This window comes from Lynx canadensis, chromosome E2 (genome assembly GCF_007474595.2).
Source record: "Lynx canadensis isolate LIC74 chromosome E2, mLynCan4.pri.v2, whole genome shotgun sequence".
NCBI classification, from domain to species: domain Eukaryota; kingdom Metazoa; phylum Chordata; class Mammalia; order Carnivora; family Felidae; genus Lynx; species Lynx canadensis.
In genome coordinates, this window is record NC_044317.1 from 322542 (window position 1) to 340562 (window position 18021).

Below are 18021 nucleotides of genomic sequence, written 5' to 3' on the forward strand. Positions count from 1 at the left end.
TTGGGTCTTGGATGAAGGTATAAGAAGCTCCCACAACTGCGAAGGTTTGTCTGTCTCTTCTTTGTCCCTGTGCCATTCTCTCCTCCCAGCTCTCAGATCATGGTTCTTACATGTTACTTGACAAAACTGAGTCACAGTTAAGAGTCCTACACTAGGCGGGTGTGGGGTGCCTGGGTGGCTCAGTCAGTTAAGCATCGGACTTCGGCTCTGGTCGTGATCTCATGGTTCAGGAGTTCAAAGCCCACGTCGGGCTCTGTGCTGACAGCTCAGAGCCTGCAGCCTGTTTCGGATTCTGTGTGTGTCTCTCTCTCTGCCCCTCCCCCACTTACATTCTCTCTCTCTCTCTCTCTCTCTCAAAAATAAATGAAAATTGTTTAAAAATTTTAAAAAAGAGCCCTACACGGGGATTCTGTTCTACTTGGAACTCTGCTATTGCTACACACTGATGTGGTAAACGATCCCCTTAACACGGGTTATTAATCATGGGAAGTAGCATTTGCCAGGGCAGAATTGTGAAGATCCTCTTAACTGAAACCTCCGCTGTTGGGTAGTGAAACCAAGAGAGGCATGTTTTTGAAAACACACACACACACACACACACACACACACACACACACACACACACAGAAACTACACTTTACTTTTTCAATTCTTTTTTAAAGTTTATTTATTTTTGAAAGAGAGAGGAAGGGGGGGGGGAGAGAGAGAAAGAGAAAGCATGCACCAGGGGAGGGGCAGAGAGAGAGGGAGACCGAGAATCCCAAGCAGCCTCCAAACTATCACAGAGCCCAACGTGGGGCCCAAACGCAAGAACCCATGAGTTCATAGCCTGGGCTGAAATAAAGAGTCGGATGCTTAACCAACTGAGCCACCCAGGTGCCCCTACACTCTACATTAAAAAAAAAAAACCCTACGTGGGGCGCCTGGGTGGCTCAGTCGGTTGAGCGGCCGACTTCGGCTCAGGTCATGATCTCGCGGTCCGTGAGTTCAAGCCCCACGTCGGGCTCTGTGCTGCCAGCTCAGAGCCTGGAGCCTGTTTCAGATTCTGTGTCTCCCTCTCTCTGACCCTCCCCCATTCATGCTCTGTCTGTCTCTGTCTCAAAAATAAATAAACGTTAAAAAAAAAAAAAAAAACCCCTACGGAGGAACACTCAGCCTTGAACTTACCCCTCACCTCAGATGCCGTCCAGGAGCAGGAATGCCACGCACAAACTGTTCACAACCTCCAGCCAGTCCACCTCGGAGAAAGAACGCCAGACCTGCAGAGCAGGGCATTCGGCAGCAAACCACGTGCTTCTGTGCTCGGACGTGCTCCACAGACCCAGACTGTGGCTCTACCTCAGCCTACGCTCTGCAGAACAGATCCGTTTTGTTTTTCTACTAACATGAATACTTTCAGCCTGGGGTATGAACCTATTTCCATTTTAATAAACAGAAACCAATTCAGCAACAGGAGTTAAAATTTGGTACATCCAGGCACTAAGATTCCACACTGCCTTGGAAATCCAGAAGGCACACAAACAACAGTCTTACACTGACTACAGGGCAGTCCTAAGATACAGAGCTGATTCGGGAACATTCTGTCCACCCAGCTGCAGGTACCACAAGAAAACAGTGCCAGGGAGAATGAAAACGTAATCCCCAAGGCCCACAAGCTATTGGTGCCTCTGGACCCAACCATCTGCACGCAGACATGCTCCTCTGGGAAGCTCTTCAAAGACACAATTCAGGGGTGTGCCCTGGTTCCTTCTGCCATCCATCTGCTCTCGACAGCATCTCAGATCACTACAACAATGCTCCTTCTGGAAAGTAAATAAAGACTCAGGGTTGTGTGATGAGGACGTGTTCCCAACCGTGGCATCTTATGACCACCCCACAAAGCTCAATGCTTCCATAGTGCAGCCTAATGCTCGTTAAAGAAACGCCTCAGAGCAGCCGAACACCCCAGCTTTTCTGCAACAGAGACCCCAGAGACTCCACCGACTCTCACATTAAAGAGGCAAGAGCTTGGGACATCCTTACAGCCCCCATCATGTTTCAATCTCTTACTTTTTGGATCACCGCCCGGCTGGCCAGTCTTGCTTTCTCCGACACAATTACACTATCACCTGGGTACACAGCTCAACGTGGTGAAGCCCAAGGGGCAGGGTGTAGACCAGTGCCCACCTGTGTAACCTTGCTCAGAGCAGGCCAGGGACTTCCTTCTTTATATTCTTATTTACTTCCCATTTTTTGCAAATATACTTTCTCCTCATTTTAAAAATTGGAAGGAAACGTCCTCCTAATTTTAGTTAGGAGAAATAACAAAGCTATTTTACAACAAAGTTTGCTACTTAAGTTTCTGGATACTGTGTTTTTTTTTTTATTCCCAAATGCATGAGGCGCTCAGGGAGGGCTGCGCTTCAGCTTACTTACTTCTGTGACACCCTAAGATGTCATCCGGTGATCTCACAACAGCTGCGGAGGAGCTGGGAGACGGTGCAGCACTCACATGCTGGACTTTTCCAGCCAACCTGAAAGTTCCTCTGAGTGACGAAGATCAGGTTTTTGGTCTGAGCCTGGGGAGAGGCTGCCCGTCCCCTGTGCACCACGGGGGCTGAGCGCAGCGCTGAGTGAGGTGAGCCAGGGAGGGAACACGTCCCCGTTCAGTGCTCTAGGCTGTGCCTCGGAACAAACACGTCACTGTCAGCGGTGCCAGACCTTGAGGGAACTCTGGAATCTGTCCAGAATGCAGACACAGGAGGACCCCTGTCTCACCCCTCCTCCCCAGCAGGAGGCAGATCCTTGGGAGAGAGGAGAGGCAGCTGCCATTCCCCCACCCAGCAGGGAGCAAGGGCCTCTCTGAGGACAGACGTGCGGGCAGACAACAAAGGCCTCAGCTACAGACCCTGGTGGGAAACAATGGTTTTTCTACAAACATCATCACACAGATGGAAGTCCGGATCTTAACTGTGTGTTATTTAGGGCGATGGGCAGAGGGGGAGCAAGTCCTCCGCTCCTATCTGTGTTTACACTTAAGCTGGAGGAGCACTCCACCTGACTTCAGCACTCAGAAGGACAAGCCAGGGAGGACCCTGCGAGCACAGCACAAAGCCCGGGGTGGACAGTGCTGGTCCACCCTGCTCAGGGTCAGGGTAGGACTACACTAGGAGAAAAGCTTCCAATCAGACAGAAGATCGGAGTTCACAGAAAAACAGAATGAGGTCTTAGGAGCAAAAGCTAGTCAATGATGAAGTTAGGCCACGATGTTACAGGGACCTCCGCCCAGCAAGAATGTGGGCATGACATTCAGCGTTCAGTGAGGGAGCTACTGGGAAAAGTAAAAACCGGTCTTGTCTATACCCCAAGGCTGGGATGCTCAGGATCGGAGCTTGCAGACCACAGGGGTGGGCACGCCGCCATAGGTACCAGCTCCTTCCTGGGTGGACAGACTGTAAGTGCCCTCACCAGACCCCTCACCAGGTAATACTGCATGAACTGCTTCCGGGTGATTTCCTTCCCAGGGTCTCGAAAACAGATGTAGAAAAATCCCACAGCAACACCTGCCCCCGAAACAGCAAGACTGCAGAAACCCTGCTTGTCCCAGGGGAATGCCCCCCCCCCCCCGCCTCCCCACCGTGGGACAAGAGAACACATTTTACGGTTAAACGAGGGTGGTTTCCTTCATGAAACAGCGACTTCTTTTATCAGATATTATGAGACACATCATCAAATGCTCCCTCCTCACACTCCACCATGCTGTGTGCGTGGTGAAGCCAAAGCCGGGGTCCTTGGGAGGAAAGGCCTCCGCTTGGCACATGTAAACAAAGCAAACACAGCAGCTCAGCAAAGCACCTGGGAGAGGCAGAAGACCCACAAAGAGCCAACACTTCGGGGGTTATCTCTTATCTGGGTCTTTTAAAATTCAGATGGAAATCTCCACGCTGTCGTAATTTTAAGTTTGTTTCTTAGAATCTTTGAATCAGCTTGCTCCAAGAACAAGCAGAGCGACTGCACAAAGCCCAAGCACAGCAGTGACCAGCCCCCTGGGTACCTGATGGGCCGCGTGGGGTCTATGAGCGTGACCGGCCCCCTGGGTGCGTGATGGGCCGCGTGGGGTCTATGAGCGTGACCGGCCCCCTGGGTGCGTGATGGGCCGCGTGGGGTCTATGAGCGTGACCGGCCCCCTGGGTGCCTGATGGGCCGCGTGGGGTCTATGAGCGTGACCGGCCCCCTGGGTGCGTGACGGGCCGCGTGGGGTCTATGAGCGTGACCGGCCCCCTGGGTGCGTGACGGGCCGCGTGGGGTCTATGAGCGTGACCGGCCCCCTGGGTGCCTGACGGGCCGCGTGGGGTCTATGAGCGTGACCGGCCCCCTGGGTGCGTGACGGGCCGCGTGGGGTCTATGAGCGTGACCGGCCCCCTGGGTGCGTGACGGGCCGCGTGGGGTCTATGAGCGTGACCGGCCCCCTGGGTGCGTGACGGGCCGCGTGGGGTCTATGAGCGTGACCGGCCCCCTGGGTGCCTGACGGGCCGCGTGGGGTCTATGAGCGTGACCGGCCCCCTGGGTGCCTGACGGGCCGCGTGGGGTCTATGAGCGTGACCGGCCCCCTGGGTGCGTGACGGGCCGCGTGGGGTCTATGAGCGTGACCGGCCCCCTGGGTGCGTGACGGGCCGCGTGGGGTCTATGAGCGTGACCGGCCCCCTGGGTGCGTGATGGGCCGCGTGGGGTCTAGTCCTCGGATGCACACACACCTTCTGCAGCCGGCTCCACCAGGCAAAGTCACCCTGCTTTCCTCTTCTCCTGCCTCCTCTGTTCCAGCCCCAACATCCTTTGGCTCACCAGTTCCTAAGAGAAAACAGAATCTGACACCAGGTAACAATAATTACAACTTCCTAGAGAAAGAGGCTTCAGAGAACAAAAAAATGCCTTCTAACATACAATCTTCCTAACACTGGTGCCTTCTGGAGGTAAACAGGGAGCAGGACAGGAAGAGGCTGGGCAGAGCTGAAACATAAGTATCTTGTCCGGAAGTGTAGGAGAAAAGCCTGCTGTGCCCTTCCCAACTCAGGACACAGGTTAGAGTGGAAAAGACTACTAGACCATACCAACCCCAGACATTTCCAGACAAGATGGAAATTTAAAACAATTCCTTAAAATCTCCAGGTAATCACCAGTGAATGGAACATACATACCAGGCACGATCCAGGGGGCATTACTGTTAAACAGCTGGCACTTTGGGCACGATACCCCTTCTGAGAACACTGTGACCCACAAACTAGATGACTGAATCCAGCCTTGCAAGCCTCTTCCTGCAACACACACGTAAAATACAAAGCAGTTCAGAGTACACAAATCCAGCCCCATAAGCACCCCTGTCCCACCATTCTGTCGGGTGCAAAGTATGTGTCGGGAGACATGGCTCTGATTCGGGACATGCCCACCTAGGGTTCCTCCAAGTACACTCTGAGGATCAGGAGGCTTGAACGGTCCTAGAAAGCTAGGCACACCCAAAGAAACACTCTCCCCTCCCCATGTAACTCCATCAAGTACAATTTCCAGTTAAAATTTCCAAGAGGTGCTTTAGCACACACAAAAAGACAAGGGGGAGAAACAAAAACGAATGATTGTTATCACGGTGTCTGCCAGGCATTTAGCTTTGTTTGACCTGTGTGATACTCGATTTATAAGAAGTATACATTTGGTCCTCCTGGTACAGAGCTTTAACAACCCTTGGAATTTCCTAGGTGGTAAAGGTGTCTTTCGTTATTCATAACCAGCCTCTTTCAACCACACTTGAGTTTGTGTCAATGATGTGACTTTTGGAAAACCCTTAAGGATGGAGGCAGGTTCCTAGGAGAAGCAACCAAGTGATTAGAAGGTTAGAACTTTCAGCCCCACCCCTGACTCTGGGGGAGAAGGGGGGAGGGGAGAAGAGCTGGAAGTCGAATTAATCACAGCAGCCAATGATTCAATCAATCACATGCCTATGCAACAAAGCCTCCATATAAACCCAAAAGGGCAGGGTTTGGAGAGCTTTTAGATTGGTAGACAAGAAAGTACCCACATTCTGTGCTAAACCCCAAGGGGACAGAAAGCTCCTACACCAGGGAATCCACCAGACCTTGCCCTACATATTTCTCCATCTAGCTGTTCATTCATATCCTTTAACATCCTCATTCATCCAGTAATGAACTACTGGTAATCTAGTAAGTACATCGGTTTCCCGAGTTTGTGAGCAGCTCTAGCAAATTAAATGAACCCAAGGAGAGGGGGTCATGGAAACCTGATTTACAGCCAGTCAGTCAGAAGCACACGTGACAATCTGGAAGTGGAACAGCATCTGAAGGCAGGGAGTGGGAGGCGGAGGCAGTCTTTCAGGACGGAGCCCTGAGCCTGTGGAATCTGGTGCTAACTCCAGGTACATGGTGTCAGAAGTGGGTTAAACTGTAGGACACCCAGCTGGTGTCCCAGAACTGCATGGTGGGGAAACCACCCCCCACCACCACCCGCCCACACATTTGTGACCAGAAATGAAGTCGCAGAGGTGCCACACAAGAATGCATGTGTTCCTAAGAACCTGGGAAACTAACCCAAAACTTAGGAAAACAATCGTTCCCCTGAGTAAGGGAAAGGTGGTCTCACAGAGGCTTCTAAGGCAGCGATCCATCCATGGCCATGATCCTCCACAGCCAGGCAACAGGAAATGGAAGGGCCTAAGCAAGAAGCCCAAAAAGTCGCAGGACAAACAAAGCCACAGTCCTGCCCCGTCACATGCACACCACTCCAATAACCCCAAATCAAAGTCGTGGAGGCCCAAGGCCTAGGTGACCCGGAAACAGACAAACATATTACGGGATAGAGTAAAAATGTGCATAAACGACAACGCTGCAAAACCAACTGCTATATTTGTAAAGCATGTAAACACACCTCCCAACATGCTTCTATGGGCCTCCTCCTATTCCTCACTTGCAGGTAACTGAGCAGAAGACGTTCCACAGGAGAACCACACCTGATAAATACCCACTTCACCAATCCACATCACCAAACTGTGAGGCTTCGGATCTGAATGAGGAAGGGGGTGACTTGGAAGCGATGGGCACGACAAGCAAAGGAGAGAGAAGGCCAATACCACACGTGCACGGGCCGCCTGCTTGTCATCTCCCAAGGAGATTAACCCGGGAAGTAGCGAAGGCCTTAAAAATGCAAAACTCTCACAGTTTTAAAACATTAAATTGAGGGGCGCCTGGGTGGCTCAGTCGGTTAAGCATCAGACTTCGGCTCAGGTCATGATCTCACAGTCCGTGAGTTCGAGCCCCGCGTCGGGCTCTGTGCTGACCGCTCAGAGCCTGGAGCCTGTTTCAGATTCTGTGTCTCCCTCTCTCTGACCCTCCCCCGTTCATGCTCTGTCTCTCTCTATCTCAAAAATGAAGAAACGTTTAAAAAAAAAAAATGAAAGAAAAAAAAACATTAAATTGATGGACACCTGGGTGGTTCGGTCCATTAAAATGTCAAATTGACCCTTGTACCTTTTCTTGGAGTTGCTGCTTTTTCTAAGTCTCTTTCTTCTAAAGAATTCCTCAAACCCTTAGGGACAAAATGATGAGGTTCTGGTACTTTAAAAGCACAGACCACACTCACATAAGCAACCATCCTGTAAGACGAGGAAAGAGAGTACAAGAGAAACCAGTTTTCTGCCCTGACTCCTTGCTTGATGCGATCAACATGCACCTACAAGCCTCACATACAGGGTGTCCAAGGGGACACTGAGCACAGTCCTACAGTCCACTGTGAGAGGCAGATATGCTCCAAGCTAACTGTAGTCTGCACATCATCTCTGTTGTGCTTCCCAAACATGAGGCTCAGCCTGAGTCACTCAGATATGTAGAAACAAAGGTTTGTTCTCATGCATCCCAAAAGATTCGCCTAGAAACTTTCTTATGAGAGTTTCTCTTTCACTGTCCTATCAAAACCATAAAGACAGGGTGCAGTGACCCAGAAACGGGAAGACTGAAGTAAGGCTCAATATGGAAACTAGAAAAGGCAGGAGGCACAGGGCATCCTGCGTCAACACACACCCTGTCCCCTGGTTCCCCCACTACAGGGGAGACACTGAGGAAGCCTCACTTGGTTCTCGTACGTTATGCTAATGATGGTAGAAGAAAGATGGGTACCTTTGGGTGGTTTTGAACACAGCCACTAAGAAAATGACGTCAGTCTTCCCCGAAGAGGCAGCTGCTGAAAGCAGGTCCCCCGGAGGCAGTGAAAAGTGAGAGAAGATGAACACCTTCTGCCATGTGATGGGCCATTTTCTCATGGTGGCATTACAGGTGGGAAGGGACCCGGATGTGGGCTAAGGGGCTAGCTTGCCGCCTTTGCTTATCCGCTTAAATGTCCCATTAAAATAGGATTCAAACAGGATAAACAGGAACTAAATTCACTGCAGAAACACATGAAGAATTTTCACAGCTATTGCTGTCAATGCCTCCACTCCCACCCCCACCAATTCCCTAACCATTTCTTGCCTGAGACAATTTTGGCCACTGAAACTATTACAGCCTCAAAAACAAACATGATTCTAAGATTAAGCCACATAAAATTTTAAAAGCAAAGGATACTATAATTTATCTTTGATCAACCAAGGATTAGTATTTTTGTCAGGCCAAAGAAAGCAAGTGCTCTCCCAGATCCTGTATTTTCTTCAGTCCTCAAAGAAGAAAATGCCAGTTTTCACCATAAGCTAACAGTATTTAACACCAGTTAAGGACAAGACCAAAGACGACTTAGATTTTTCACTATTATATGTCAAAAGCCATTAGAACAAAAATAAGCTCAAGAAAAGCCACCATATTAAGACAACAAAATCTAAGTACAGTCAAGAACCCAATATTGATTATATTAAAAAAAAAAAAAAACCAACATAAGCAAAGATTTGGATCATCCCCAATATTCTATTATAATGAAAATAGATATACAGGTGACAACACCCGTGTTATTTCAACCATGCTGTCCCTCATGATGAGGCAGGCCATTCCCCACGGTAAATTCGTTGCCAATGGTTATTAACTTGCTAATAAGCCAAATTATTCAAACATCCCTATCAAAAGCCAAAGTGGACTCACAAGTAAGGTAAGCTATAAGAAAGATATTAAAACCAGGGAGAAACCCAAACGGGGAAGCTCAGCAAGGAGATGCACCAGGAAGGGTGATGAGGCCACGAGAACTTCCACACCGTGAATGAAGCCGCCTGCTGCAGGGATTCACCCCGCACGAAAGGACCAGAGCCTGATGTGGAGGAATCACGAGACCATGAAGACATCACAAAGGCATTTTACCGCAACAGGAAATTTAGACAAAGGAGCACAGAAGGTGGTGCACCTGCTGGGTGGGTGCTCCTCTGTCACCTCCTCCAATCCTCACCATCCGCCCTAAAAAAGTAGGTGTGACCGCGCCCCCTGCAGAGGTGGAAAAGTTTGGAGAGGTAAGTGAGTGCCTGAAGGCAACTGGGAGCTGGAGGCGTATGAGGGGAAACCAAGCCTCCCAGGGTTTCTGCAGCTCCACGCCAAACAGAGCAGGGCTGGTGGCCTACAGCCCTAGAAGTGCTAAGTACTGTGCTTCAGGCCTCCAAAACTTGATAAAACTCCCAATTCCTTTATTTCAGTTCATGACTTAATCTTCTTCTGACATGGGTTAGGGAACCACATTAGGTCAGAGGCAGTTCTCAGAGACACAGTCTGTTACTGGTGTTTGGCTGTGATGAGCATACGCAATGCCAAGACGTGGGGCTGGGCACAGTAAGACCCTTCAACAGGCAAAGGGCCACTGTCCTTTTTTTCCCGTCAGATCATCAGCCAGGTTACCCTGGTGTCTCAGACTCACGCAGACACAAGCCCGCCAGGCAGTGGCTCTTCAATGTGCTGGGAGCTCACTTCCTTCAGCACTCAACTATCCCACCCACACTGATACGGCATTTATGCCTCTCCATTCCCTTCTCTTCCTTTTCTACTTCCCTTGTCCTGCTTGTCTCGTTCTCCTCCTTGCACAGCAGGGATGGTGCAGCAAGATCACTGAATGAGAAAATAACTGCATGGAAGCCTCTAGAACATAAGCCTCCCTTGATGAGTGTTAACTGATAGGGTACTTTTGACTACACTGTGACGCCTCTCCAGCTTTGGCAGCCCCCCCACCCCCAGCCTACAAATCCAAGGAGAGGAGCCGAGGGACAGAGCCCTTGCCTGTGTTCACTTCTTGACTCTCAACAGATCAACAACTCAGTCTGGGGGAAAAAACCCTCAAAGATCATCCAACTTCCTTCGTAACTGAAACCACTGAGGCCACGGAGGTTCAGTGACCCAGGACACAGCTGTGTCAATTACTGACTTCCACCACGTGTTAACAACCAGAACAGCCTCTGCAATGCTGAAACGTCCCAGGCGAAAGGCTCTGCTCTCATCGATAGTTCCAGAAACGGAGCTCACTTGTACCATCTCCAAAATGAATAGGGATGGGAGGGAAAAGCTCATTCCTGAAGACAAGACAGGAGATAAATCCACGGAATCCTTCTTCCTCCTTCACTGCTGTCTGGAAACCAAGATGCCTTTCTTGGACCAAAAATCAGAAACCTCACATTTGTGCAGGAGAAAAAATTAAGCCAATGTGATCACTGCACCCTGGGATGTATCAACCAATACAGAAACAGAACCTTAAAATACGGAATCCCAGGGGGGCGCCTGGGTGGCTCAGTCCGTTAAGCTTCCGACTTCCGCTCAGGTAATGACCTTGCAGTTCCTGGGTTTGAGACCCCAGCCAGGCTGTATGCTGACAGCTGGGAGCCTGGAGCCTGCTTCGGATTCTGTGTCTCCGTCTCTCTCTCTCTGCCCCTCCCCTGCTCACACTCTGTCTCTCAAAACTGAATTTAAAAAAACGTAAAAAAAAAAAAAACAAAAAAAAAAACAAAAAACACGGAATCCCATTTCATAGTATCTAACTGGAGGAAAGGCACACAACCCAGAAATACCTAAAAGTGAAGGCACTGGAGCGAGATGGCCCTGAACTGCAAGGGGCCAGTTTTGCTTTTACGTTTTCTCTTCTATAAAGAGGGTTATGGCAGCGCTTTCGTGCAGGAAGGGTTTAGGACTCAAATGAGAGGGTTCGTGTAAAGCCCTTAGCACGGAAGGCTGGCAGCAGTACTAGCTGCTATGAGAGTGGTGAAACCGGGCTCCACACGTGAGAAACACTAACAGCCGGCAAAACTCTTCCACGTGCAGTATCACATCCGGCTCAGAGAGCAACTCTGGGCTACAGCAAGCATTACCTCCAGGCCCAGGGGGAAACGGGCTCGCAGTCGAAGCGAGGTGCCCGAGGAGATGCTGTAGGTTTGCAGGGACTCGTGACTCGAACGCAAATCGCTCCACGTGGGGGCTCTTTGGAGAGGGGACTGAGGCGGCAGAGGAGGGAGCCAGCACTGCGCAGGGCCCGGGAGGCGGCGGGAAATTCAGAAGGCGGCAAGAAGCCGCGAGGGGAAGGGCAGGGACGCGGAGGGCAAGGGACGGCCACCTCAGCCGCGGGGACAGAGCCGCCGGCTGGGGATGTGGTGGTGGCCGCAGCCGGGCCCCTCTAGTCCGTTCCCCCGGACCCCTACCCCGCGACAGCCGGCGCAACCGGGCGGCGTCACCAAGGCGTCGAGCGGAGCCCGCGCCCCCGCCTCCCGACACCTGCGGGCAGAACCTCCCCGCTCACCTGCCGGGCTGTTCCGAGGGCTCTCACGCCTGCCCTGACCGCCCCGCCGCCTCCTCGGCCACCGCCGCACGGCCCAGACCGCCCGGCCGCCGCCCGGAGCGGGCGCGACACTCCCCGCCCCCGCCCTCGCGCCGCTGGGGCGCGCGCACGCGCAGAACAGCAACAAAGCCAGAGAGGCGCCACACCCCCGGAGCCGTCCCCGCGGGCGCTGGAGGCGTCGCTCATGCGCGGTAAGGACTAGGCGCCGGCTTGGGACCTCTCGTCAGCTGTCTACCCTACCACCTGACTTTTTAAAGATCTGAACGTGAGCGCTGTCGGGTCCTGTCCACACAGCGGAGCGCAGAAATCCCAGCGACCGACTCGGGCTAGATGCTATGAGGATGCCCAGCGCCTTTAGACTTATTTTAAGTCGGGCATCTCCAAGGACACATATTTCCCGGGTCCTCCACAGGAAGCGGTTCACAAAAGACAACACCAGTCCCTGGTCCGTCCCCCACCCCCACCCCCGGCCGCTGCTACCGGCGCCTCTCGTGAGCCCGCTACCCGGCTACCTGCTGCTTCGATGTCCCTCTAGAACGGAGGCACTGACTCGGTGTGTGCTATGCAGCGTTATTAACTTGCACGGATTTTTTTCTGTTTTCTGGATCCCAGAAGCCCACGCCGGTTTTAACGTTCCTGCAGATGTGCTGTCTGGGGATTGGACACTCTGATTGACACCGGAGGCCTACGCTGCCTGCCTTCCAATCGAGAGTGAACCAGCCTGTTTCTGGCAAAGGGGGCCGGGCAGGCCTTTGGTGACCTTTTTCTCATCCGCCTGCGCTTCTTGGCGGCCCCATTTTCTCTCCCGCGTTTTGCAAGGGAGCAGAGAATAGCCACGGGCCTTCTTGCTCCTGAGACCGCTGTGATTTTACTACATTCTGGAAGGGAAAATGCCTGGGAAAAGGTCCCTAAATGCATCGGCCATCCCAAGTGCCAAAAGGGAACGGAAAGCAATTACCCTCGACATAAAATTGGAAGTGTTGAGACGATTTGAAGTTGGTGAAAAGCTCAGCCAAATTGCGAAGGCCTTGGGCCTTGCTGTTTCTACAGTGGCTACAATCCGAGATAATAAGGAAAAAATCAAAGCGAATTCGCAAATAGCTACTCCTTTGAGAGCCTCCCGGTTGACTCGGCATCGAAGTGCAGTCATGGAGACCATGGAGCGCCTGCTGCATGTGTGGCTTGAAGACCAGAGCCAGCGAAATGTGCCCCTGAGTGTCACAGTTATTCAGGAGAAGGCTAAGAGTTTGTTTGATGACCTACAGCGTGAAAGAGGTGCAAGCTCTCAAACAGAAAAGTTTACTGCAAGTAAAGGGTGGTTTGTGAGATTCAAGGAGCGCCACTGTTTGCCCCACTTCAAGATAAACAGCACGGCTCCTGGAAACAAGGACACATATCCAGAAGCGCTAAGAAGCATCATTGAAGAAGGTGAGTATACCCCCCAGCAGGTTTTTAACGTAGATGAGACGGGGCTTTATTGGAAGAGAATGCCTGAAGGAACGTTTATTTCTGTGGAAGAGAAAGCTGAGCCAGGCTTTAAATCATCCAGAGATCGCTTGATGCTGCTTCTTGGTGGCAATGCAGCTGGGGACTTTAAGTTGAAGCCCCTATTGGTGTACCACTTGGAAAACCCCAAGGCTCTGAAAGGATACTCCAAGCCCAATTTGCCTGTAATTTGGCGCTCAAACAAAAAGGCCTGGGCGACCAGGAGCATCTTTCAGGAATGGTTCACATACTTTTTTTGCCCAGCCGTTGAAAGATACTGTGCCCAGAATAATCTCACCCACAAAGCGTTGCTCATCCTAGACAATGCCCCATGCCACCCAGTAAATTTGAGTGATCTGTCTGATAATGTAAGAGTGGAATATCTTCATGACAGTACAGCTGACTCCATCCAGCCCATGGGTCAAGGCATAGCCTCCGCCTTCAAAGCTCATTACGTGAGAAGAACTTTTGAGCACATCCTAGAAGCAACAGATGGGGAGGATACAGCCATGATCAGGGAGTTCTGGAGAAACTACAGCATCATGGATGCTGTAGACAACATTGCACTAGCTTGGGAGGCGCTGAGACCGGCAACAATGAACAGCGTGTGGAAGAAGATCTGGCCTGAGTGTGTTCGGTTCCAGAGCGTTTCCCAAACAGATAACATTGCACAACTTCAACAAAACATTGTGACCCTTGCCAAGAATGTGGCTTTCGAAGAGGTTGTAGAAGCCGACGTGGACCAGTTGCTGAGGTCCCACGAGGAGGATCTCTCGAACACGGAACTGATGCAGCTAGAGCAGGAGCCTGCAGAAGAGGAGAGTGAAGATGCCCCACCTGCCCTGCGTCAGCTAACCACAGGAAGACTCTCAGCAGCCTTCTCACATTTCGAGGCAGGCCTACAGGTCCTTACAAGTGACGGCTCTAATGATGATTGGAAACTGAAAGTTTCGGGAGCAATCAATGATGCGATCAACTGCTACAGGGAATTGTACAATGAGAAAAAGCGGCGCTCAAAGCAACTATCTTAGGTCGTTTTCCGGTGTGTGCGACCAAACGTTAATCAAAATAAAGCCAGAAGCAACAAGATGACCTCAGCGGATGAGATCCAGCCACGCCTCTCTACTTCCAGATGCTTTACATCTTTGGAAACTCTTGTTTCTGGTATTTTCATTTTGACACCTGAGAGTACCAAATTTTGTCATTAAAATTTCACTTAAATACGTGCTTTAGAATAATCACATGCAAGAATACCCAGGAAAATGCTGCTTCAAAAGGAGAAAACTGCAGGGTGCCTGGGTGACTCAGTCTATTAAGCATCTGACTCTGGATTTTGGCTCAGGTCACGATCTCACAGTTTGTGAGATCAAGCCCCACGTTGGGATCCACACTGACAGCGCAGAGCCTGCTAGGGATTCTTTCTCTCCCTCTGTCTGTCTGTCTCTGCCCCTCCCCTGCTTGTGTGCATGCTCTCTCTCAAAATGAATAACTTTAAAAAAAGAGAGAGAAAACTGCAAGGAGGAGACTAGCTCTTCTAAGACATTAAAGCAAACTATAAAACTTCAGTGAGTAAGTCAGTGCAGTAGTCAGACCTGTGGAATAAGTTTGGAAGCCCCGATTTTTTTTTTTAATGGTGGGGGACAACTGGTTAATCATTTGGAAAAAGATAAAATTAGATCCCTGCCTCACAGCATACACAAGACTAAATAAACAGATCGTGGATCCAAAAATAAAAATTGAAACCATACGAGTACTACAAAAACACATAGATGAATGCCTCTTTGACCTGGGTGCTGGGAAATTTTCCATGACTTAAGATCCAGATGAAATAAGAAAAGTTAATTTGACTGTATAAAAATGTAACAAAAGAGCTTTTCCATGGGAGAAACACTACAAAGTCAAAAGCAGTTGATAAATTGGAAGAAAATACTTGCAACATCTCACAGACAATGGGCTAATCCCTGCTATATGGAGAACTCTTAGGATTGAGGAGGAAAAAATACCAGAAATCCAATAGAAAAGTGGACAAAGGATATAATTCATGAATAAATAAATTAGGTCTTGAAACAAAAATGTTCAACCTCATTCGTGATTAGAGAAATGCAAATTAAAGCTACACAGATACTGTGTCTCACTAATTAGATTGACAGATAATCAAAAAGTATGGCCACACCCTCTGTTGGTAATGTTCTGGGCTAACAGGGACCTCCTACATTGCTGATGGGAATGCAGATTGCTACAACGAATATGGAGGGACATCAGACACTCATAAAAAATACGTTTCTTTTGACTTAACAATCCCACTTTCAGGAGTATACTCTGAAGATACACCTCCAACAAAAGAAAATACATGTGCCCAGATTGTTGCATCCTTGTTTGTTACTGCAAAAGTGAGGAGACAGCCTAAATATTCGTATATAGAAGAATGGTCAAATATGAAATGGTTATTACATACAATGGGATATAATCTAGATGTAAATGATGATAACAGTAATAAAGGAGGAAGAACTCTGGACTGATAGAGAATGGTTTCCAGGGTATACTATTATTTGAAAAAAGCAACGTGCAAAAAAACAGTATGCTATCATTTTTGTGGAAGAAAGAAGGGGGAGGGGCTCCTGGGTGGCTCAGTGGGTTGAGCATCGGGCTCTTGACTTCAGGGCTCAGGTCATGATCTCACAGGTCATGGCTTCAGTCTCCACATCAGGCTCTGTGCTGCAGTGCAGAGCCTGCTAGGGATTCTCTCTTCTCTCTCCCTCTCTCTCTGCTCCTCCACCATTCACACGCTCTCTCTCTCTCAAAAAACCAACTTTAAAAAAAAAAAAGGTGGGGGGTGGGGCGCGCCTGGGTGGCTCAGTTGGTTAAACGTCCAACTTCAGCTCAGGTCATGATCTCGCGGTTCATGGGTTCAAGCCTTGAGTCGGGTTTCGTGCTGACAGCTGCTTCAGCTGATGTGTCTCCCTCTCTCTGCCCCTCCCCCACTCATGCTCTGTCTCCACCTCTCAAAAATGAATAAATGTTAAAAAAATTATTTAAAAAAAGGGGTAAACGAAATAAGAAAATAGACATGTATCATACTCATTTTTGCAAAAAGAAACCCAGAAAGGAGAAGCCAGAGACCAAAGATATTGGTTACCCGATGGGAAGGGGTGGAAAGAAGCAAAGAACGGGGGAGGAAGATATTTGACGAACCTTTTATAAAGGTTTTTATTTTTTAAAGTGCCTTTAAAAAAATTTTTTTTTAATGTTTATTTTTGAGAGAGAGAGAGACAGGCAAGTCTCTGTTGAACCAGCCAGGCACCGTGGCCTCTTGTGAAGTTCTGACTTTAGGAACCATGTTAATATATCACAACAATAAAATAGGCAAATAAGAGGCCCCCGGGTGGCTCTCCGTTGCTTAAACTTCTGACTCTTGATCTCAAGGTCGTGAGTTCAAGCCCCATGTTGGGCTTTGCACTAGGTGTGAAGCCAATTTAAAAAAAATTAAAATAGGGAAATAAAACGGAGTACATGAATGGAACCATATTTCTCATGAATTACACATGCACAGTGAAAGGGGAGAAACACCCGAGTGAATTTTGAATGCTGTGTTTTGACTGTATTCCCTCAACTAAATACAAAAAGGAACTCAAAAAAAATATTAAACTCTAGGCTTCTTTTTCACAGAGGCATAGGTTGGCAATGCTGAAGGTACTCTCTGTGTGTTCTAGGATTGAGCAAATAAATAATTATAGATAACAGAGCCAGGTTTCTGTCAAGGAAGGGAATCACAAATATTAAAAAGGGGAAAGAATCTTGTAGCATTACCTTGAAATTGGGAGTATCAGTGTGAACTCATGTTTTTAATATGTTTATGGAGGACTAGATGTCGATGAAGGGCTACTATTTCCTGTCTGGTAAAAGGACCTAGAAGCAGTGACAGCCCAGTAGGACTGAGCACACCCGACGACCACATCTTGTTTACTGAATTACCACTGTCCACTAACAGCTATTGGGGCTCCTTGAGGAAATGGCTGGTTTCAGGGCTAGGAGTGGGAAAGTGCAAGAAAAACCAAGAACACCTTATTACGCTAGAAAGTAAGCGGTTCCTAAAGAATGACAGAAACGTGTCAAAAGGACGCAGGAGACAAGTAGATCAAAGCGTCACTTCTGGGGAATTCTCACTCCACGTGCGAAGCCTGAATCCTATCAGAAAAACCCGCATTGAAGGATAGTCTTCAAAATTACTAACTTGTGCTTTTTTTTAAGTTTATTTATTTTGAGAGAGACTGAGACAGCGCAAGTGGGGGAGAGGCAGAGAGAGACAGAGAGAGAGAATCCCAAGCAGGCTCCATACTCGACACAGGGCTCGAACCCACAAAACTGTGAGATTATGACCTGAGCGGAAACTGAGGGTCAGACACTTAACCGGCTTAGCCACCCAGGCGCCCCAGTTACCTTGTGCTTCTTAAAGGGGTCCATCACGCACCTTTCCAGATTAGAGAAGACTAAACAGACACAGCAGCTGAATGGCAAAATCTAAATAAGTTTTGTTGTAGGTTCTGTGATGTGTCCATGTTAATTTCCCAGTGATAAGTGCACTGTGGCCTTGTAACGTCCTTGTTTGGCAGGAAGACGCATGTATTTAGAGGCAAAGAAGCATCATCTCTGAAACTCCCTGCCAAATGGTTCAGAAAAAGAAATGTGCACGTACACAGAAAGAATACAGCAAATGAGGTAAATGTTAATATTTAGGGACTCCAGGGGTGCCTGGGTGGCTCAGTCGGTTGAGTGTCCTAC

At 49.3% G+C, this 18021-nt stretch overlaps 1 protein-coding gene and 1 long non-coding RNA gene across 4 annotated transcripts; one reads left to right on the top strand and one right to left on the bottom strand.

Annotated features, from left to right (window-relative positions):
* Positions 1–1406: 1406 nt before the first annotated feature.
* Positions 1407–11838, bottom strand: LOC116737776. 3 transcript variants are annotated; one of them, XR_004342944.1, is made up of 6 exons: positions 11719–11838; positions 5175–5291; positions 4734–4827; positions 3642–3789; positions 2416–3542; positions 1407–2281 (listed from the first exon to the last, which is right to left on the bottom strand). It is a non-coding gene; the product is annotated as an uncharacterized LOC116737776 (long non-coding RNA). The 3 variants fall into 3 exon arrangements; XR_004342945.1 differs by having other exon boundaries at positions 1407–1802; positions 2167–3542; XR_004342943.1 differs by lacking the exon at positions 3642–3789 and having other exon boundaries at positions 1407–2658.
* A 204-nt stretch (positions 11839–12042) lies between these two features.
* On the top strand, positions 12043–15763 carry CENPBD1 (CENPB DNA-binding domain containing 1). Its single transcript, XM_030299572.2, has one exon. It carries the CDS (start codon positions 12648–12650, stop codon positions 14271–14273), a length of 1626 nt encoding a protein of 541 aa, XP_030155432.1. The 5' UTR covers positions 12043–12647; the 3' UTR covers positions 14274–15763.
* Positions 15764–18021: the final 2258 nt, after the last annotated feature.